Source organism: Urocitellus parryii, chromosome X, assembly GCF_045843805.1.
Source record: "Urocitellus parryii isolate mUroPar1 chromosome X, mUroPar1.hap1, whole genome shotgun sequence".
Classification (NCBI taxonomy): Eukaryota; Metazoa; Chordata; class Mammalia; order Rodentia; family Sciuridae; genus Urocitellus; species Urocitellus parryii.
The window spans coordinates 77197569-77220287 of record NC_135547.1 but is presented as its reverse complement, the minus strand read 5'-3'; the positions used below and the strand labels follow the sequence as shown (position 1 = coordinate 77220287).

The 22719-nt window shown below is 42.6% G+C and overlaps 1 protein-coding gene across 2 annotated transcripts in view; it reads left to right on the top strand.

The window, feature by feature from the left end:
- Nucleotides 1–22719, top strand: part of Hdac8 (histone deacetylase 8) — a 229219-nt gene that overhangs the window by 187157 nt on the left and 19343 nt on the right. The window contains exons 10-11 of one of the 2 annotated variants that reach the window (XM_077793757.1): nt 14310–14415; nt 19210–19889. In XM_077793757.1, coding sequence (XP_077649883.1) covers nt 14310–14415; nt 19210–19220 — 117 coding nt within the window. In that variant the 3' untranslated portion in view covers nt 19221–19889. Of the gene's footprint in view, nt 1–14309; nt 14416–19209; nt 19890–22719 lie in introns of those variants that run through there. The other variant, XM_077793756.1, reaches the window with a different exon arrangement.

Genomic DNA, 22719 nt, shown 5'->3' with positions numbered 1-22719 from the left:
TGCCCTGCTTTGTGCTCAGAAAGCATCTTTGTGCTGTGTGGTTCTGCCTCCTAAGAGCTGCACTCACAGCCTAATGGGGAAGAAAGACATGTAAACAAATATGTGAGAGTGAGCTGGAGTGCTATAAAAGGTCTCCTGGAGACACAGGGAAGGGAATGAGGAACTCTGGCTTTGGGAAGTCAGTGAAGACTTCAAAGAGGTTACATTTGAGCTGGGTCTTGAAAGATGAGTAGAAATGGTCCCGGCTGAGAAAGGAGGCCAGACATTCTCTGCAAAGGGAATAGTGAGCAGAAAGGCAGGGAAGTGTGACAGAGCATGAAGGAACCCAGGATCCTTTTGCAGATGTAGGGTAAACAAGTTGCCATTATGCATCTAATGACCTTCATAATTTAAGGTCAGACTTCAAGGTGGACCATCACTCCCATTTGCTACTTTTCCATGGATGTACCCTGCTTTTGTGATAGCCTGTTGGCCTTTCTGTAGTTTTCCTGAACTTTGCTCAAAAGCTGATGCTGAAATATGTCCATTTTGTTTTGTTCATTCAAAATTTTGCACCACGAACACTGGCCCATTGAATGACATAGATACCTGTCACTCCAGGTTTCCTGGAACAGCAAACAAAGGTCTTTTTTCCATAAAGTCAAACCTAGGAAAGCAGAGTATACTATCAAGGAGGATGGCACAAAAGTCTTTGAGGACAACTGGACTCCATGTGCTAGGTGTTTGCTGCCCCATATCTGTTATCAACTGAATGGTGTGTTTGTTTAGCTACTGACCACTGTCTTCATTAAAGGGACATTAAAACTCTATCAATTTGAATGTGGTAAGGTGATGAATCATCCTTGTATGGACTCTTAAATAAACTATTAGGGTACAAGCCTAAGGGTACCTTTGCTAATCTGTTGATGAGCAAAACCACATGCAGAACCTTGAAGGGGCCCAACAGCACCAACTGAAGTTTTTGTAATGGAAATGAAAGCCCCTTCATTGGGCTAGAGCTCTTCTCAAAATATCTTCCTTTGATCCTCAGAAACAATCCTATAAGGTTGACAGGGTAGAGATTCATGTCCTCATTTCATCAGTACAGAAATTGAGCCTTGAAGGGTTAAGTGATTCCAAGTGGTTGCAATGTTGTTGGAAAAAAAATCCCCTGACCCCAGTACTGAGGAGTCTTCTGACTGACCCATGCTGCCTTCACCTATGGCGGGTGGTCCAGGGAAGCACCCACACATTCACAGGACAGCTGGCCATGGGAAAACATGAAGGCTACTACTATGGGACAGGCTCCCTACACTTTTCAAAATGTGTGTGCCTTAAATAGTACCTTCAGATGTTTGCCAGGTTCACTCCAAACTAGTATGTTAGATAAAGAGTGATAAACAGCAACCTTGGCGAGCAAATACCCCTCCAATATATGTCACTTCCTTCTTACCAGCAGGATCAGATTCAACCTGCATAAATCTATTTTAGTGTATTTTAATTGCTTGTAAACTAAGTGTTTCCTGGATATGCCACTGACCATGAATAATTAGAATCATTTCAATGACTGGGTTTTCGAAAGTGAATGGAAGAGCAGACAAAAAGGGCTGCTCAGAAGCGAGAATCATTTGTTAAAGCCTGAGTGGGAGCATTTGTCTCAGCCTTCTCCAGTTTTGTTTTGTTTTTTTTTTTTTCTTCTTGATGTCACTAGAGCCGCCTGTTTTTCAGCTACTCTGGCTGCCCTTCATTTTTTATGCATCTCTCATGTTAAGTAATGCCAGCTGCTGACAGCAACAGGGCCCAACTGGCCACATGTCAGAGTCATTCATTCACCCAACAGAGATGTGTGCAGTGCCTACTATGTGCCAGGTCCAATCCAAATCTCAGAGATTAAGAAAAGAACAAGGTCCAGTTCCCACCATTTGGGGAGACACTACCTACTGGGAAAAAGAGGCATATAAACAAACAATTACAGTAGAATGTGATAAATGCTAGAATCGAGGCTAACATTGAACTGTGGGAACACAGGGGAGGAACATCCATCTGGGGGAGCTGGGGATGTGGGTAAGTGGCAACATTTAGCAAGGGCTCAAGGGAAGCAACAGAATGACCAGATAAAAAGGAGTGAGGAGAGACACAACGTTCAATGGGACTACAGTGTAAGGGCCACAGCTTGGCCCCCAGAGTGAGATAAGACTGGGAAAGTGGGCTGGGCCAGATTGTGAAACCCTTTGTATGTCCTCCTTTAGCATTTGGACTCAATCCTACAGTCAGTGGGGAGCCGACCATGGTTCTTAAGCAGGGGGAATGATATGATCAGATCTGAATTTCTGACTGAAAACTCAGGGAGGGAGGGGAGACGGGGAAATCAGAGGCTGACTCAGAGCATGGCTTGATTTTGCTTCATCTTCCCTCTGGACCATAGGAGCCCAGTGCCTGCACCCCTATGCTGGCACTTCTCATAGAGCATTATAATTGCTCATTTGCACAGCTGGCTTTCCATCCACTCCTTGAAGGCAGGGGCTGAGTCTCACTCATCTATTCAAGGCCTCAGCCTGGCACACAGGAGCGCTCAGGAAACAGTGATATCACATGAATCAGTGAGCAAATGAATCAATAGGTTCTAAGTAAGTACAAGCTCCGTTTGCCCTGAAGTAACCTCTCTGATGTATGTATCAGAACAAAATCCCACTCTGATGGAGTATGAGGTCCATCCACAGATTTCCCCTCTCTCTTCTAAACTCATCAGTCTATCATTGTCCACGGTAAAAGAAGAATGTGATAAGTGCTAGTTCAGAGAAGATAGTTGCCCACAGGGCTATGCTGGTGTTTTGACCCAGTACTCTATTATTTCTCTATGAATTAATTTTATATTATATATTTTAGTTGTAGATGGACACAATACCTTTATTTTGTTTATTTATTTTTAAATGGTGCTGAGGATCAAACCCAGAGCCTTACACATGCAAGGCAAGCACACTACCGCTGAACCACAGTCCCAGCCCCTCTATGAATTAATTTTTGATGACTCGTTTGAGTATGTCCTCAGTCCTAATTCTGTTGCTTCTGCCTTTCTTACTTTCTCTCCCTTCCTACTTAGATCTTACTCACCCTTCAAGGTCAGCTCTGTTGCCTCCCATCTCCTCCATGAAGCCTTATCCATTAATCCAGCCTCCACACTCAGAATTGAGAATCTCCACTTCAGAATTCCCATCACCCTAGAGAAATGATTCACCTCTGACATTCCATTCATTGTAGTTAGTTCTGCATATGTCTGCATTTCCTACCAGACAGTAAGCTCCTCAAGGTCATAGACTGTATCTGCTTCATCTTTATCTCCCCAGAGTCTTCCACACTGCATCCTACCCCTGGGAGATAAGCCAGTGAGAATTTTCAAATAATATCCAAAGCATCATGCTTGATATCAGGTTATTCCTGAGATAGAATGTCAGTCTTTGGAGTACCCTATGTCTCTTTGTATCTCCTTGCACATAGTTAGATATGGAGGGTTTTGTGTTTGTTTGTTTGTTTGCAAACTAATGAGGAAAAAAAGTCATTGCTCATAAAACAATGGGAATACTACAGAATTGAGATCCCTAAACCATATCACTGCAGGTATTTTGAAAGCACAAAACACAATGCTAATAAACAAAGCACAAAAACACTAACCCATTCAGCATCATAAGTTCAAATCTTTACCAAGCAGCTTATTGTATGGGGGGACCCACACATGGTACTGAGTGAACAGAAAGGAGTTATACTGAATTAGCTCTACTTGGAACACATTAAGTATCAAGTACCAAGAATTCATGTTTTCCAGGAGAAAATATCCACCAGGTAATTATAAATGAAAGTCAGAGGCTGAGGACAAATACTGACTTGACCCAGAGATGTACTGTCTCTGCATGGAAGTAATTAAAACTGCAACAGAGAGTGCTAACTCTGAGAGAGAGGCAGGGGGATGAAAATATGACCAGAAGTGACCTACATTTCAGATACTGATGAAAGAAGAGGATCCAGAAAAGGAGATCATGAAGAACCAGGGAAGGCAGTGATGGTGAGGGAGAAGATAGTATCAGAAATAAGCAGGTGGTTGATGACAGGTGCTGAAGGGAGATTAAATAGGATGAGTAATAACTGAAAAGAAGGTATCAGGTTGGGCAATTAGGAAGTCACTCTTGGTCTCCTAATGCAGGAATAGCAGATATGACTCCAGCTCCCACACCACCTTCCATGTACTCCCATGGATACATTATTAATTGATCATGGTATATTTTTCTGCCAAACCTAGACCCAGCCTTAGAATCCTCCTTAATACTACTCCAAGCAGCTACTAGCAATCATGGAGAGTTGCCAACAAACTGATCAGTGATCTTCTTGCCATTCCCTTTCTTAAAAAAAAAAAAAAAAAAAAAGTTCAAAGGAGGTGTGTAGAAGAAGCCAGACTACAGTGGGTTGAAGTGACTGAGGAATGAAAAAGTCAAGTGGTTCTGAAGAAAAGAGAGATTTTAAGAAATTCAACAGCAAAGGGATGGAGAGAAGGCCATTGCCTGGTGTAGTATAAAGATCAAACCAACTTATTTAACCTCCAGTAGAATCAATTTTCAAAGTCATCTTAGTACTTGTCCAGCAACAAGCCAGGTAAAGCAATATCCCTGTACTCTCCTTTCTTCCATCTCCACCCTCTACTGAAGGAAAATTTGATGTAAAAAAGCTTCGTGTGTAGGCTTGTTTCCAAAATACTCATTTGATTAACAGAGACATATGGTGTAACCAGAGTTGGCCCTGCACATATTTATGAAGGGGGAATTCTCTCTAATAGTGGAAATTTGAGGATCAGCAGTGATGTGGGGAAGGTATTAGTCTTGGCTAGGGTTCTTGCCCAAAACCCCTGAAACCACACCCTGAAGGAAAGTCTTATCCTGAAGAGAGACCCCTAGTGTGGTGGCCACCATTGTGGCCTTGTCTCTCCTGCCTCCTCCTCTATATCTCCTTCTTTGCCCCTTCATCTAGTCCCTGTCCCATTTTTGTCTTTTCCTCCCTTCTATTATCTTTGTCCCCTGTCTCTCTTCCCCAGCATTTCCAGTTTCTTGTTCCCACTTCCTCTCTTCCATTTTTCTTTGTCACTTTCCCTTGGAATCCTTCTCTTCTTTATCTCTGCCACTCTTTCTGGCTTCAAGGATTTTGGAGACAGGAGAAGCTCTTCAAAATTCACCCCTTATTCAGTCTGATTGAACATTTGTAAAGAAATCCAATTTTATCACTGTTTGTTACATTCAAAATCCTGTTTTTTTTGTATGGTTAATAAAGCTAATAAGGAAGAGGAATGATAATATCTAGCATTTAATAACACCATTTACTGAGCATTTACTATGAGTCATCCACTGTTCTAAGTGTTTTACAAGAATTAACTCATTTATTGTCATAACAATCCTATAGTGTAGCTTCTATTATTTTCCACATTTTACAAATAAAACCAAAGCACAGAATAGTTAAGTAATTTGCCTAAGGTCACACGGCTAATAAATGGTAGAGAAAGGATTTGGGGCTCATCCCATATGACTCCAGAAATCTCAGTCTTCAACTTCTGTGCTAATTACTTCATGATATAGTGGAAAAACCCACTGGGCTGAAAGTCTGAAGCCATGGGTTCAAGTTCACAACTATTACTATGTTATATAGTATTATAATCTTAGACAAGTGCCCCACACATATGAGAGCATTTTATTGTACTGCAACCAATACCACACAGTTTAGCTTAAATTTCTTCCTCACCTTTCCTGTATTTATATCCTTCTCTCTTTTTTTTAGATTTTCATCTCCTTGAAAGCAGTCACCAGACCTTATTCTTTTTTGTACTCAGCTAGAATGATGCTCAGCACACAATATAATTCACATTCATGCATATATACACACAAACACACATTGCTGTGGATTAACAGAAACCTTACTTATTAGGTTATATCTGCAAAAGGACTGTACATATAGGTTCGCAAAGATTCTAAGTACTTTAGCTAACAAAATAAGACTTGTTTAGTATTGGGCATATTCTTTGCTGAAATGTAATTGGTCTTCAAGTAAGATAATATTTCACAGATTTACCTGATTATTTTACCTAATAAGCTTTTGTCTCATTACTGGTGGTTAAAATGCTAGTAAAACACCTGAATGAGGGCTGATGGTATAGCTCAATGGTAGAGTACGTGCTTTGCATGCACAAGGCCCTGAGTTCAGTCCACAGTACCAAAAAGAAAATCTAAATAATAAAAATATTTCCATAGACTATTCTTTCACTCATTCATCCAAGCAAACAGTTCTTGGCACATCTATGCTCTGGTGTATAAGTCATTAACATCAAGCAGTTCCTAAGTACTGACTCTATGATCAAGAGGCAAGATGAGTTCCACGAGTAGAATATAGGTTGGATCTAGACAAGACACCAGGTTTCCATTCCAGCAACTAAGAATTCAGTTTTTCTTCCACCTTCATGTCACTTCCACATGTAACATCTTATCTCCAATAACCCATATCTCCCAGACCTCTTGGTCATATGCTGGATGTTCCTATCCCCCCCCCCCAGCCCCTGCCTGCTAGCAGTGGCCTTTGATGTGCTGCTTCCTGCCAGTTCAATCCAACAACTAATGGAGTTATTATTTTTGTTTGTTTGTGTTGTAAAGCCATGGCAATAAAATTTACTCCCAATAATACACTGCAATTTTATGTCCTTAAAATGTACCATCAATGACATATGTAATAACCGAATTTCCTATAAACAGAAATGTTTTTCTGGGAAAAAGAGAGCTTTTCTTGTTCCCATCATGGTTGGACCCAGGTTCTTTGATGGAGTAATTGGTGATATAGGAAAGGTTGAGAAGTGTCATACAAGACCATGTTATGGTTTAAAGTGCTGATATTGTGTTATTCTGGCTCTGATGAGTTCTGTTCACAGGGTGATTCAGGACAAGAAATGCTGTTCCTGACCAGAGCCCACATTATTGTCACAGGCACAATGTCCCCAACTGAAGACAGAGGAAAGCTTCAGGGGTCTATTACAGAGATTGTCACTAACCTGGCACTTGTGCTGATAGAATTGAGTATAACTTTTAGGAAAAGGTAGACTGGGTTAGCATTTAAAAGTTTGAGAGCCTCTTAAAGTATTATAGAAAGAAGGCTGACTAAACACAGTGGTGCACACCTGTACTCCTAGCAACTCAGGGGGCTGAGGCAGGAGGATCCCAGGTTCAAGGTCAACCTGGGCAACTTAGCGAGACTATTTCAAAATTTAAAAAAAATAAAATAAAAGGAGCTGAAGATGTAGCACTGTGGTAGAGCACTTGCCTAGCATATGTGAAAAAGAGGGGGCTGAACAGAAGCAGTATCATTGTGTCCCCACTGACTGTGAGCCAGGGAGGCTGCTTTAGCCATGGGGGGCATATTGCCAGCACGGCAGATGTAGCCCTTTAAGTATCTTATTCTGCTTCTCATCACTGAGGTTCCAGGAGATTTCACTTCACTCTTCTCTTTCTTCCTCTCTGCTTGCTATTTTAAAAAATATTTATTTATTTATTTTTTAGGTGTAGATGGACACAACACAATGCCTTTATTTTTACATGGTGTTGAGGATCTAACCCAGGTCCCGCCAGTGCGAGGCGAACGCTCTACCCCTGCGTCACAATCCTAGCCCTCTCTGCTTGCTCTTTTTCCTTCTGTTCAATGGATCTTTTTGTCCCCGACTACCTTTTAAACGTAGACCAGTTTTGCACCTTGGTTCCTTGCCATGACCTCCCTTCCACACACCTCCTCTTATTCCACATACCTTCCACAATGTTACCTGCTAGACATCATCACCCAGATGCCCTACTATCATATCAAACCTAATTGGAGCCAAGCTCACCATCTTCCCTTGGCTAGATTTGCTGTTCCTGTGAATTTACCTCAGTTTCTGTCAGTGGCACTAAGATTTTCCCACTCACCCACACTCCAAATCAGGAGTCGACTTCAACTTCTCGCAGCTCCCTCTTTTCCTCTACAGCCAACAAAGCCTACTGCCAAGTCCTATTGCATTTACCTCCACAATATCATTCTGTCCATTCCATCCCCACTGCAATCACCCTGGTTCAAACACTTGTTCCCTCTCCCTTAGGCTATTGTATTCACATCCACACTGGCCACCCGGCCTTTCTGTGCTAATCCTAGTTCTCATAAGGGCAACAGCTCCTGTTCTGACCCTGTCCTGGTGCTTGTCACATCAAGTCCTGTCTCTTCAACCTGAGAGTCAAGGCTTCCCAAACTCTCCTTTTCCAACTTTAACCAACTTACAGTACTCACGGGTCCCCAAATGAATCCCAAATTCTCTTGCCTTCTTTATCTACTTCCCACCACCACACACACCTGCTCCATGTCTGTCTGCAATCACCCCATCCTTCAGTGCCCTAATTCTCCTTATTGAATGTGAAACTCTCTGTAACCCCAATCACACTTCGTTTCATTCATTCAACAAATATGAACTAGGCACCTATTATTTCCAGGCTTTATGCTAGGACCTCTGGGTAATATAAAGTTGAATAAAACAGTCTTCTTCTCTTGCAAATCTCTGTCTAGTATCCCAGAAAGGTAGACCTAACTAACTCTAAATCTCTCCCAGGCTGCCCCTGACTCCATTCTATGGGCTCTTTCCCCATAGTCTGTAAATTCACTCAAGGACCTCCCATCTTAAACCACCCACCTACCCTAGCCCCACACCTATATCAAACTCCTTTAGGGGAAAAAGGATGTGTTGTCATCATCATTCTCATGTCTACCTCTTTCTTGTCCAATTCCTTGGCTCGTTATCCAGCCCTCTCTTCCACTCATTTTGATTCAGCCAAGGTCTCCTTCTCATGGACCAATCCCTCATACTGGGAATTGAACCCAGGGCTGCTTGACCACTGAGCTACATCCCCAGCCCTTTTTATTTTTTGTTTGAGACAGGGTCTCACTAATTTGCTGAGGCTGGCATTGAACTTGCAATCCTCCTGCCTCAGTCTTTCAAGTTGCTAGGCGTGAGCCACTGCACCTGGCAGCCCTCCTCTTATTTAACATTTCTGTGAGATTTCAAATTGTCCATAACTGTTTCTGCTCCGTCTGCCCACCTCTGAAGTGTTACTGTTTCCCATAATTCTTTCCTTGACTACTCTTCTCTCTGAAATAGGCCCCCCACCTAGCCAGCCATGGCAATCTCATCTGATTCCTTCAATTTATGCCACAACATTGTCATATCCTGTAGTAGACCCAAACTCTCTCCTAAACTGGGCCTGCTCTCTCACACAGATCACTATGTCTTTAGGGTCCTGACCCTCAGCATACTTCCAATTCTCTCTACTCGCACACATGCACTCTACCCCAGACCCTCTCCTATGCCCTCATCCCTTACCCCACACAGTACTCTCTCCTCTTCCTCATTCCCTATGTGCAATTTACTGTTTAGTTCTATCGATGCTGTCTTTGAAGTTTTTCTTTCTTGGTTCTTCCCACAACTGCCCCTATTCCAGCTCTATGACCACCCCTCAGGGCTATAGCACCAGCCTTTTAACTGGTGTCCCTATTCACATTCCTCCGCTTTAATTCCTATACAGTTTCCACAAGGAGGCCAGTGCACCCTCTCAAAAGCACAGGTGACCTGTTCAATCCCTCATTTAAAAGCTTCCTAGGCTGAGGCTGGAGCTCAGTGGTAGAACACTTGCCTAATATGAGTGAGGCCCAAAGTTCTATCCCCAGCACTGCAAAAAGAAAAAAAAGATAAAGAAAAGAAAAAGAAAACCTTCATATATCGCCACCAAACTTCTACACATTATCCCACAAATATTTATTTACCACCTACTAAGGACAAGCATTTTTATGGGAACTGGCAATATAGCAAGGTTCAAAACAATGTTCTGCCCTCATGGAGCTACTAATCTGCAATGAGGGAAAATGCCTTAGTAGGGCTTACGGTGAAATTCTTGTTTACCCCTCCAGCTTCGTGTCCTGATTCTCCTTGGTCTCTACCCTCTAGCCACATCTAATGATAGCTAATTATGTGCTGCTCTGGAAAACCTTCCTCTTATTCCCCTACTCCCTTGGCCAGACCCTACTCCAGAGTCACTTCCTCTGGGGTAGTTTATAGGTTCTGAATAGCTAGTGCTCTGGAATGACCTCAGTTCAAATCCCAACTTTGCAAATCCTAACTGTGCAACTTCTATCACGTTCCCTATGCTTCAAATCCTCATCTTAAAATGAAAATCATAATAGTACCCACCATATAGGTTGGTTTTAAGAATTAAGTTAGTCAATTCATAAAATATGCTTAGACACTTTAGGTACCTGACATACAATAAGCCTATAATAAAAGTTAGTTGTCATTATTTTATTTAGTGTTATTATTGTGATACCACTCACCACACTGCTCTGTAATAATCCCTCCTATTAAGCGTTCCTTATTGTCTTTGTACCCCAAAGACTACCTAGTCTGGCACATAGTATGTACTTACTAAATGTTGAGGGAGGGATAAAAGAATTGGCTGATTCAAGTTTGTGGCTTGTTTTATTGTGACCAAACAGGATTATGGAGAAATAACAACTTTAAACCTTGTTCTGATATCTTTTTGACCAAATGTCTAATTGTGTGCTGTTTACATTGTGTGAACAAGAGCTGGAAATATTGAGCAAGAAAGAAGCATTAAGTTGGACTGAAGTAAACTAGATCTGAGCTATTTATATTCCTTTATTCATTGACTTGAGTCAAGAAGAGACCAACTACCCTAAAGTAGCCATTACCTTCAACTTCCATTTCTCTGCCCTAACTCATACTTTCTTTGGCCCTTTTCCCACTACTATGCACCCCTCAAAAATTTTAAATTCAAACCCAGAAAGCAAAGGAGTGCTGAGGGAAACGGGGGAAGAGGTGGAGAGGGGTTAGCACTTCCCTCCTTCCTTTACTGAGATCAAAGCCAGTGTTTTCCCTTGAAGGTCGGCTGGCCTCTTTCATCCCCTGCTCCACCTGTCTGGGAATGGGATCGCTGCGTGCCCATTTCCTTTCCTCTCTGGGGCTGGAGGACACTTTCAGGGTGGGGCCTCAAGCTATTTCTAGTGCTGGCCAAATCCCTCCACCCCAACATCTCTTTTGCCTTCTGTGATCATATTTCCTCTCTACCTCACCAGTAACTAACAAGTGGCAGGACCATCAGACCAGAAACTATGAGAGAAATCAATTCCTCCACATGCCCTAGGCTGAGCTAATGACTTAAGCAAGTGGGGAGGAACACTGGGGGCACTAGGCTTGGTCTGGCAGGAGGAACAGGCTCTTCTTTCTACATCTCAGCCTGGAGCACTTCACCCAGCATTCCTCAGGGTATGGATGAGACATGGTTAGGCAAGGACCTCTTGCCTGGGGAGAAGGGAATTCACATTTATCGAAGTCCTACTATATCATGGGCCCTGAGTTTATCCCTTGGTAGATATTATCTCATTGGTGCTTAACAGCCCAACCAGGCCAGCATTTATCATTCCTCTGGTGGAAATGATGAAATAGAGATTAACAAGCTTACCTGAGGCACATAGCTAAATCCAGGCACCAAATTCCAGCTCTCCCTGACCCCAAAGCCAGTGCTCTTTCCATCTTATCGTGCTGCTTCCAAAGTCTAGAAAAGTTGTTCATGCTATCAGTTGACTCTGAATTATTCCACACAATTGACTGAACAGCTAGCTCAGCCCTTGGTGAATTAATTAAATTCAACAAATATTTAAGGAAAACCTGTGATAACTTGAGTGACTCTACAGGGTAGGCATAGAGAATGTAACAGAATTGTTTGCCTTTGCAGAGTTCATAGTCCAGTAAGGAAGATCTAACAAGTACAGAAATAAAAATATAACCTAACACACACACATAGAGAAATTCTATGACAGAGCCGGAGAGAGGGAACATGGTACCAGCTTTGCTTTTTGATACAGTTTATGACTTCCTGGTGTCTATTTCTTCCCTTGACCTCAGGCAGAGCCTCCCAAGACTCAGGCCAGCCTGCTGCCATATGGAACTCTCAACACAGGGCTTTTTTTTAAAACCGAATGAGTCTCCTAGCCCAAAAATAGTGCAAATAAGCAAGACCTGAGGATAATATTTGATTGGCAAATTCAGGGAGAAGTTTAGGAACCCAGACTTGCCTGTTACTTGTAGCCAGTCTGCTTCTGTAAAGAATGGGTTATTTATGACTTTGCCCACTGTGTGGCTCAGTTAGTTAAAGCCAGGTGCAAATGAAGACAGGACAAGAGGCTTAATCCTAGTAGAGCTGAGTTCTGTCTCGTGGCAGTCAATTCTGGCCCCAGCTGACTTGTGGTTAGCAACAGTGTGCTCTGGGTCAGAGAGGACTAATGTAGAAGAGTATGGGTAACCACATAGTAGGTAGGCACTCACAAGTGAGGACATGCTGTTCCAAACCCTCAGCCCTGAGGAAACAGCTCACGATATGCCTTGCTGACCAAAGATCAGCAGTGTCATCTCTGCATGTGGAGACAGAACATTCTCTCCTCCTATACCTCAGCTAGGCACCCTGCCTCTGACTTTTATAGCACTTTGATGCCAGAGGTTTGGGTCTCCCAAAGGAGATGCTTCATTGCAGCTGCCTTTCTTCTCTTGTGCTCTCTAAGCCTGTCTTTCCATACCCATGAGATGAGTATACCACTTGACACTCTCTGGAGAAGAGGCCGCCTAAGAAGAAGACGCCACACCTGTTTGAAGCCTTTTCTTCCAGAGCCAAGCCTACAAGGTCCTCAGGCTTGGACCAAGGGGCCCTCCTTAGCTAAAAATACAAGCCTCTCAAGTTTCTTCAGCCATGATAGTGGGGGTTAGTTTCTGGATGTGTCCCCCAGGTAACCCCTCTTATCTGTTCCATATATAGGCTTGGGTAAAGATGATCTCTACTCAAGGACTCTTCTATCTCCAGAACCTGGGGTATCAGGCATCAGAGAGTAATAACTCCATCAGTAATGACCTAAGCCCTTCTCCTCTTCTACATCAGTACACACACAAACACACACACACACACACACACACACACACACACACAAAACATGTGTGCAAGCAAATGACATTAGAAGCAGTGTCACAGTCCTGGGAATTTTCCTTTAAATTAAATGTGTAGAATTTTCTGACATGGATGTGAAAAAGCCATTTCCCCCGTGAAATTACTGCCATGGATTCCACAAAGACACTGTTAGAATCCCTAGAGATTGTTCCACAACATCTCCCACGGTGCCAGATGTACATCCAGACTCTTAACACAGATAATTTGGTGGCAATGGCAATAACCATGGATTACTTCTAAGAAGCTCTTTGAATGGCATCAAAGTCTTGACATGTATCAACATCTCTATTTTCATGCCTACTGTACCACTTTTTTATGGAATTTGCTTACCACCTAACAATATCACTATTGAAAGCACATAATGTTAAGGACCATATGCTCTCTCTCCAGAGAGTATGCACAAATACTATTTCTGTTAAAAACTAAACAGAAATAGTAGCTTTGCATATTTCCCATTCAGAGACTTATCCCAATTGAATGATTCCCTTTGTCATAAAGTGTTTTTCTTAAGTGGACCCTAACAGAGAAGCTGAATCAGATACTGTGACTTACCAGAGGTCACAAGGAGTCATCTAGTGAGCTAGAAATAGAATCCACAAACCTTTATTTTGATTCCCTGAATTTAAAAACAAATAAACTCTACTACAGAGAAAGAAAAACTGAAATAGAGAAACTAGACTTGTTTGGCATTCCTGGGGCAGGAAATTCAAGACAACCAAAGCTATTTAGGAAGCCATCATAAGCTATGGAGTCCAAAAGATGAATTAAACACAGAGGCTGCCTGCCTTCAGGAAGCTGATGATCCAGTGGGGAAGTAGGAGATCCAGTCAGTATTGAAAACTCTTTATCCAATGCAGAATGTGCTAGTGAACACCTAGAGGACCACAGAGGAAGCCTCATTCATCTTTGTAGTCCCACTACAGCTGGCACAGGGACCTGCCTATGATATGGAGGCCAGAACTGTCTATTTTAACAAGAGTCATAAGAGAGCTACCAACAGAATGCTGGAGGCACAGGGTTTGGTGGAGAATAAGGGACAGCTTTGTGAAAGAGGTAACATTTGAACTGTGCCTAGAAGGACGGGGAGGTTGCATCCTCCTGCTCTACCCAGTGAGGCCTCCCTGGCCTTGTTGGTAGTGGTGAGTTTCTTTTGATTGTCCTGTTTGTATGTGGTTTGGTTTGGAGGTTTTATGTGGTTTAGTTTGTTTTTTGGCCTTTCCCTTTTCCTTACAGTTTTTCACAGCATATGGTCCTGATTATGTGCTGGAAATCACGCCAAGCTGCCGGCCAGACCGCAATGAGCCCCACCGAATCCAGCAAATCCTCAACTACATCAAAGGTGAGCACCACCCCTCAAGTCCTGCATTCTGTATTCCACCCAGTTTGTGGTAGCTCATTGGTGGGGGCTTTCTTGAATACCATTTGTCTTTTGGTGGCTAGTCATTTCACTGGCTTGGAAAGGAAACCTCTTTGGAGCCTAACAGATTGCAGTCAGAATTCTACACTGGCCACTCTGGTTGGGATTGTCATTTGGCTGACTAACGTCACCTTCAGAAGGACAAAAGGTTCAGCTTCAAGCACATCCAAGGGAAAATCAGATCTCAAGTATGCCCAGAGACCCTGTCCCTTTCAAAAAGCCAACAGTGCAACCCTCTTGAAGATGAGGGAAGTTCAAGTCAATTTAGACTTGAAGGGGTCAGGTTGAAAAGGAGCTGGCAGACATTCTCTCCCAGCATGGATGGTTTCTTGGTCCAGCAAAGTCTTCAGAGACTGTGGAATTCCAATGAGTATTCAGGGATTTTGATGCTCTGAGAGTGGGTTCCCCAGTTTTACCCTGAGTATTGGAGATAGAGCTTCTCCTCTTTCCTTTTTCCCTCCCCTGAGGCTGCCCTGTAGTCATTCTGGCTACTGGATAGAAGGGTAATGACAGTCATCAGGTCATTGCCTTCCTGATCACTGTTCACTAGCTGTTTGGGGTCACTGCCCTCAGCTCTCCAGTAGAGCCCCCTTCTACCCCCAGATGCTCCATTCATTTTAAATATGGGGCAGCCATTTTCCTGTTTAATTGGTTTTGTATGTGCATATGTATATTTTTTGTATCCTAATTATTTTCAGAGTTAAGAAGCCAAAGGTTGCCCATTCCTAAGAATGAATTTCCCATGTTTATTCATAAAATGGCCAAGATAACACCAGTTTTCCTAGTTTTTACTCTCTCTTTGGAATATAATCCAATGTGAAAGGGAGGCCTATTCGATGCTGGAGTTAGTATGAGGGAACATGCTGTGTTCTGAAGGTCTTCACTGGGGGATCTATTAAGGCCCACATACACTCACAGAGCCGCATCTATGATGACATGAAAGTCTATAGGCAAGGGTTCCATGTCCTGGTCTCCTTTGGCCAGAGAAAATTTTCTAAGCTAATAAGTCATAGACTCATGGTTATACTCAGAATTGCTTATTGCCCCTTCTAATGTCCTATAATCCTCAGCTTTCGCCTGCCTCCCGTCTCAAGCCACCTCCCCTCTGCTCTCTCAAATGGTTACTGATGCCACAAGTCCTCACTTCCAAACCAAATCCTCCTCCCTCATCCAATATATAAGGCCTTCAAAACTCTTCCATCACTGTCCCTTCTTGAGTCGTTCTCACTGTGCTGCAACTCTGATGAACACTAACGATCCAACCCAGGTTTCCCGGGCTCTTCTCAGACTCAGAAGATATTTCCTGTTTCCCTTGGACTGATTCTCAACCAATTTCTCTTATCCCTCTTCCTTCAACCTTGACATTTTTCTCCACCTGGCCTCTAAATTCTGGTCGAACACAGAGTAATAGAAACAGAGAAACTAGACAAGCCTCTGCAGCTCCTTGCTCACACCTCCATTTATGCAGATATGTATATGCCCTTGTTTCCTACACACATCCCCAAGCACATAGCCCTAGAGAGTGGTGACATCTTGCAATTGAGGAAATGAAAATTACAAGTGAGAGAAGACATAAAGAAGGTAATGCAAAGGGAAGAGAACTAGGAAAGGTAAGAGACTTAAAAGAGTAGTAAATGAGAATTGAGATAAAAGGCTAGGATGAGGGTTCATGAATAAAAGGATCCTAGAGAATATGGAAGTTACATGGAAGTCAAGATTTTTTTAAGGGTCCTAACAAGTTAAAACAATATTCCTATTACTACATGATGAATTTAAACTGAAAAGAAACGTGTGGTCCAGGAACAGGGTCCTCAAAAGCAACTGGACACATATAAAACGAGAGTATAAGCCTTAGCAGCATTTTATCTGTAAGAGAGTTAGGGATTTTAGTTGACACAGAGCTCAGCATGAGTCACCAGGGCAAGGTGGCCTCCAGAGATGCTGATGCAGTATCGACCTCACTTTAAAAGGGCCCTAGACAAATAGGAGCATGTTCCAAGAGGTCAGTCAGGCTGGGGAGAAGACTGGAGCCCGGGCTCCAAGAGGTCTGGTTAGAGGAGCTGGGGCTTTCTGGACAAGAGAAGCCTCAGAGGGACGTGATCTTTGTTTCATATCTCTGAAAGGCTATCACAGAGCAGAGGACATAGACAGGGTTTATGTGGCCACAGGGCACAGAGCTGGACTACGGGCAGATATTATTAAAAAGAGGTTTTTTTTTTTTTTTCAATGGAAGGAATCATTTTCTAACAATCAAAGCTGTCCAAAGTGGAACAGGAGGAAGTCTCTGTCACTAGAAATATACAAATAGAGGCTAGACAGTCACTTGTCTGACATACTGCAGAGGGACTCCTGTCTTGGAGGAAAGTGATTGGACTAAATTATTGTTAAGGTTTCTTCCAACTCTGAGATTCTAGCATACTGTGCATTACAATGAGAGCATAGAAAATAAATGAAAAGAATATGTTGAGAGTACAGGGATTGGTAGATGAGTCACATGTTGGAGGGGGGGAGATAATGCTGTGTGTGGGAAAGAATTGATCCGGAGGAGAAAAGCAAAGTGGCTAAGAGTGGGTGAGGAGGAGGGGGGGGTGGACAGCGAGTAGAGTGGCTGTAGACTACTAGGAATGTTGAGCTCTTCCATTTAGCCATCCCCTTCACATTAACAAACAGTCTTGTGCTCTAGCCATGAGAATTAGCAGATCACCAAGTCCAGAACCAAAAAGACAATCATCTCAACCTAGAAGAAATTGGGCTAAAAAGAAGTTTAATGTTGCTAAAAATGGCCAGGCTAACCTGCTATACTGATACTGTGCCCCTCAGCCTGGTGACGCATGCTGCCATCAGATAGTGCGTTGCCATGACAATGGTCAGTGTGGAAAGGCTGCTGAATTTTCTGCATTCTGAAAGATTTTCCTGAACCTGTCTCCAAGACTGTCATTTGCTCTTGCATGTAAAAACCTCAGAGAAGTGGCCATTTCTGTGCCTCCCCTTCCCCCACTTCCACTGGACTCAAAAAAAACAGAGCCAGGTGGGGAGGCAGGGGTTGATTTGGGGAGGTGAGATGGCAGTGAGGGAGTAAATTGATTCAGCTCCACTGTGCAAGGGAGTTTAGCCAGCAGGTCTAGTTGAATTTGATCATCCTTTGAGCTTGGGTTTTTTTCCTTTTCTCACCACATCCCTCAGAAGCACAAAAGATGAGATTTTAGCCTATTGGAAATCAAACCCAAGAAGGATCATCGTACAGAGATGCATTCCACATACTGCAGAATGATTAAAGATGCAGGGAAATTTTGACCTCATCTTATTCCACTCTTTCTGCCCATTTGTCTTTCCAAAAGGGGAAAATACAAAAAAATAAATAAATAAAATAAAACCATGGAGAGTCCATTCAAACTGTTTGTTTTATACAGAGAAAAGCTCTGTTTTGCTCTTGCAAATTGCTCTTCTCGTGCCAATGAGCTATCCCAGCTCATGACTACTACTGTAGAATCATCCTTCTCACACCATCTTCACATGCTCAGAGTTGTTTGCCTTTCCTCTGGTTAACATACTCCAGAGAAATTAGCTCACAGTGAACCTTCCAGAGCTGGAACAGTACTGATGTGATCAGTCCCCAGAGGGGACCAGCTCTGCAAGCCTGGCTAGCTCTGCATGGGGAAATGGGGGTAGAGGTAGGAGGTTTTCTAGTACATTCAAATGTACCACTGACATTTGAATCAAGTAGGGGCCCATCGGGGGCTCAGAGCTTCATGTTGCAGCTCAAACCAACCCTCTGGGGAGGGGGGCGGGGAGGGTGCATTGTGTATTTGTAAGTATGTGATGGAGTATTGGAGTTGTAACTGGAGGTTTCAACACTTGCTCTGTGTTCCCAGAACTATACCCCAAAGTTTGCCTGGGATTGAAAGAGAAACAAATGGGATCTGGAGAGAAAGTGGGGGAGAACAGGAGGGGGAAGAGCAAGGCCTTGAGCACAATCTATCCTTTCCAACCCTTAGTAAGGAGGTTTACTTGATTTGGCAGCCTCGATATTTTGCAAAGTTGGGGAGATGGACCCACAAACTGATACAGACATGGGGAGAGAGATCACAGATGAAATAATATGAATAATAGCCACTATTTGTTTTCCAGATGAGGAACTGAGGCTCAGAGAGGACAAATGATTTGGCCAAGGGCTCTATTCATTCAGCAAGTAATTATGAAGGGCCTCCAGTGTGCCCTTCCACTGCTAACAAGCAGTAGAACAGACATTTGAACCCAGTTCTGTCTGAATGGGAGCTCTGGAGTCAAATTGTTTGGCCTTTCTGGTGACCCTCCTCTCCTTGGCAGCATTACCTTCAAATCAACTCACCATCCCCTGACTGCTTTTTCCAGTCACCCCTAGTAAAACCCCTGCCATCCCACAATGCACACCCAGCTCCTTCCATGTGACGATCCAAAGCACCTGAAATCTCTTGTCTCACTGGAAATGGGAGGAAGGCTGCCATAAACAACCCTTTAAGTTCTGGCCCCTGACCTAGGCCTTTTAACTCTCACCAACCCTCCATCCTGCCATGTCTCCATCACCCCCATTATATTGTAATTTGAAGCTTCCAGCTTTGTTTAGAGCTAAATAGGGAAGGACAAGAGGAAAGAAGGTTGAAAAGGCCAGCTCACCCGCTCCTACTGCCTGAAGTGTGCCATAGCCCCGGCCACAGTCTGCTATTTGTTATTCCACAGCCCCAAGCTGAGACTTGCACATCTTGTGAGGAATGTTTTCAAGAGAACCCTCTTCAGGACATCATCTCCTCAGGTATCCTGAAGGCTGAGATTGACATCCTTCTAGGGGCTAGCATTTGGGACTTCAGGTCTGGGCATGTTCAAGGCCTGCTGAAGCCCCAAGCTTGAAGCAGTGCTTCTGCCTCGGGGGACTCTACTCCATGGAAACATGGCTTCTTCGCATACCTTCCCTTTCTTCCTGAGAAGCAGATTGACCATTTGCTTTAGGACATCTTAGGAGGACTTGGAAGCAGGATTATGGAGGATGACTTGAAACAATTTGCATGACATCAAGTGAAGGTCTCTGTGACATCCACGCCTTATTCTCCCTTCCTCAGCTCTGCCTTCTCTGTATTCTCCATTTCCCTGTGGTCCTTTATAGGACTATTAAGTACCCAGGATTCCCCATTGAAGACTTCCTTTCCTTCCTGCTTCACTAAAAGGTATAATGAATGGAAGCTGGGGTGTAGCTTAGTGGTAGTGCACTTAGGTGGCTTGCGCAAAGTCCTAGGTTTTCATCCTCAGCACCACCACCCCCCAAAAAAGAATATAAGAAATAGAAAGGTTTTCCATTGTTGCTGTTAAACAGAAAAATAAGCTATAAAAATATCATACTAAATTTTTTACAAGTTCTAAAATAAAACTCGATGCTGTTCCCTGATGTTATGGTAACTTAGAAGCTTTTACTAAACCTTGAAAACTATTGGCAGGTTATTTATGAAAATTTGAAATTTCTTCCTAAATTCATGAGATGAGAACTACCATTATTGAAAGCATACAAAATAACATCCTATGATGGGGGCTGGGGATGTGGCTCAAGCGGTAGCACGCTCACCTGGCATGCGTGTGGCCCGGGTTCGATCCTCAGCACCACATACAAACAAAGATGTTGTGTCCGCCGAGAACTAAAAAATAAATATTAAAAAAAAATTCTCTCTCTCTCTCTCTCTCTCTCTCTCTCTCTCTCTCTCTCTCTCCCCTCTATCTTTAAAAAAAAATCCTATGATGGACACTATCTCATTTAAACCTCAAATTTCCTTGTGATATAGGAGACTGGTACCCAAAGACATTGTGTAAGACACCCATAGTCGTGGAACAAATAAGCAGTGCATTTGGGATTTGAACCCAGGCCCGGTGCTCTTCTTCCACTTGGAAGCATTAACCTGTCAAGCCAATTCTACATCTCTCACTTAATTTTTTTCAATCACCCCTATTAAACATTTCCTTCCCTACCCAGGCTCCCCAAATGAATTCTGAACCAGCTTTATTTTAAGAGGTATGAGTATATCTCCACGTTAAACCCAGCTCAATCAATCACCTCTTGGGTAGGCAATGCTGGGGATGAAAGTCAGGACTTCACACATTCTAGGCAAGTGCTCCACCACTAAACAATATCCCCAGCTCCCCTTTTTGTGACAGAGTCTTATTAAGTTGCTAAAGCTGGACCCTAACTCATGATCCTCCTGCCTCAGCCCCCAAGTAGCTGGGATTATAGGTGTGCACCACTACACCTGGCTGACACACATTTTTTAACCTCCTCCCCTTCTATGGCTTGATGCCATAAAAGCCATAAGAGAAGTTGAGAACATGGTCCCTGCTGCTGATAAATTGCTGAGAAGTCTGGATGAAAAGACAAAATTAACCCCCTTGAACAGATCAGATTTTAGCTGGAGCTCATACTATATAAAACCAGCTGGGGAATAAGACTTTAGGGAGACAACTTTCTGAAGACTTAGAGGATTTGAATAGATCAGAGTGAGGATACAATCATAAGCAAGGGAAATGAAGAATGGTAAAGATAGGGACAGATTGTAGGTTCCCTTGAATTTCAGGCTGATTTAGTCCATATCATATATGGTAAAGTGAGACCCATTGTAGGTTCTGGAATTAGAACAAAATTTGATATAGTGATATTTGGGATATATAGTTCAAGGGGTAGAGGCAAGAACAGGAGTGGTAAGGTGAGGAGGAGGAGCTGAGACTCTTTTTTTTTAAAGAAAGAGAGAGAGAGAGAGAATTTTAATATTTATTTTTTAATATTTGGCGGACATGACATCTTTGTTTGTATGTGGTGCTGAGGATCGAACCCGGGCCGCACGCATGCCAGGCGAGCGCGCTACCGCTTGAGCCACATCCCCAACCCGAGCTGAGACTCTTTTATGAAGAGCATATCCCCAACAGTTAGAGATGTGTCATTTTAAGAGGATCAAGGAGAAGGGAAGAAGTAAAAATGACTCTTAAGATTTCCAGATTGGATATTAACTGGGATGGGAAGCTGTTGGGGGAGGGCCATGGTTTTACAGAAACATGCTTAATGTTTTCTGTTTTGGTATACTGAATTTGAGGTGTGGTACTGATTCTACATAGGATCTCTATATGGAAAAATGTGTTACAACCAATTAAAATGTAAATTTTAAAAATAATTTGATGACATAAGAATATGCTCAAGATAATAATGTTAATCAAAAAACCAGGATACAAAATGTTTTAATACCATCTCATCTCAATTTTGTAAACATATATAATGTGTATGTGTGAGTGAGTGAGTGAGTTTATGTATACGTACAGAAAAACACTAGAAGGAAATTCTAACAGTAGTTATTTTCAGTGAAACTTTACCAAGGTGGTTTAATAGTAGTTATATAAGATTGGAATTATGGGTAATTGTTTTTCTTTTTTTTAATAATACTGTGAATTGAATCCAGGGAGTCTTTACTACTAAACCACATCTCAACCTTTATTTTTACTTTTTATTTTGAGGCAGGGTCTCACTAAGTTGCTTAGAGCCTCAAACTTGTGATCCTCCTGCCTCAGTTTCCCAAGTCTCAGTTCCCAAGTCTCTTTGCCACCATGACTGTTATTTTATTTGTTCTTTATTCTTTTTTAATATGGAAAGTTGAAGGAACAAGTCTAGCTAAAATAAACTATTCTTCAAATTTTCTGCCATGTACATGTATTACTTTTGTAGTCAGGAAAAATCAATCCATGTTTGGAAGGGATTTTTAAGAAAAAGACAATAATCTTTTGTCAGACCTATGTCCAAATTCTTGGTTTATAAAATATGGTCACTACACCTGCAGGCACCTAGAACAATAATGGACTAGAGGATGAGTGATTTAATGTCTCAGGTGCTACTTCCTTTCTAGGTCCGCCTAAAAATTCCAGGGTGCTTCCATTTATCTTGAATAGAAATTCCAGGGTACTTCCATTTATCTTGAAAAGCAAATCATCCCTTGACTCACAATGTAAACCTCTTCTGTCTGGCAGAAAGGCAGAAAATTCAGGTGTCTCCCCAGAACCACCTACCTCTCCAAAATTCCCTTTTACTCTAAGGCAACTATTTCACTCTCTCCAGGGTTTCTCTTCTGTTTCATTGATCTATGTATCTATTCTCCACAATCATGATTACTATAGCTGTATAATAAATCTTAAAATCAAACAGAGTGATTCTTCTTACTTTTTTCTTCTCAA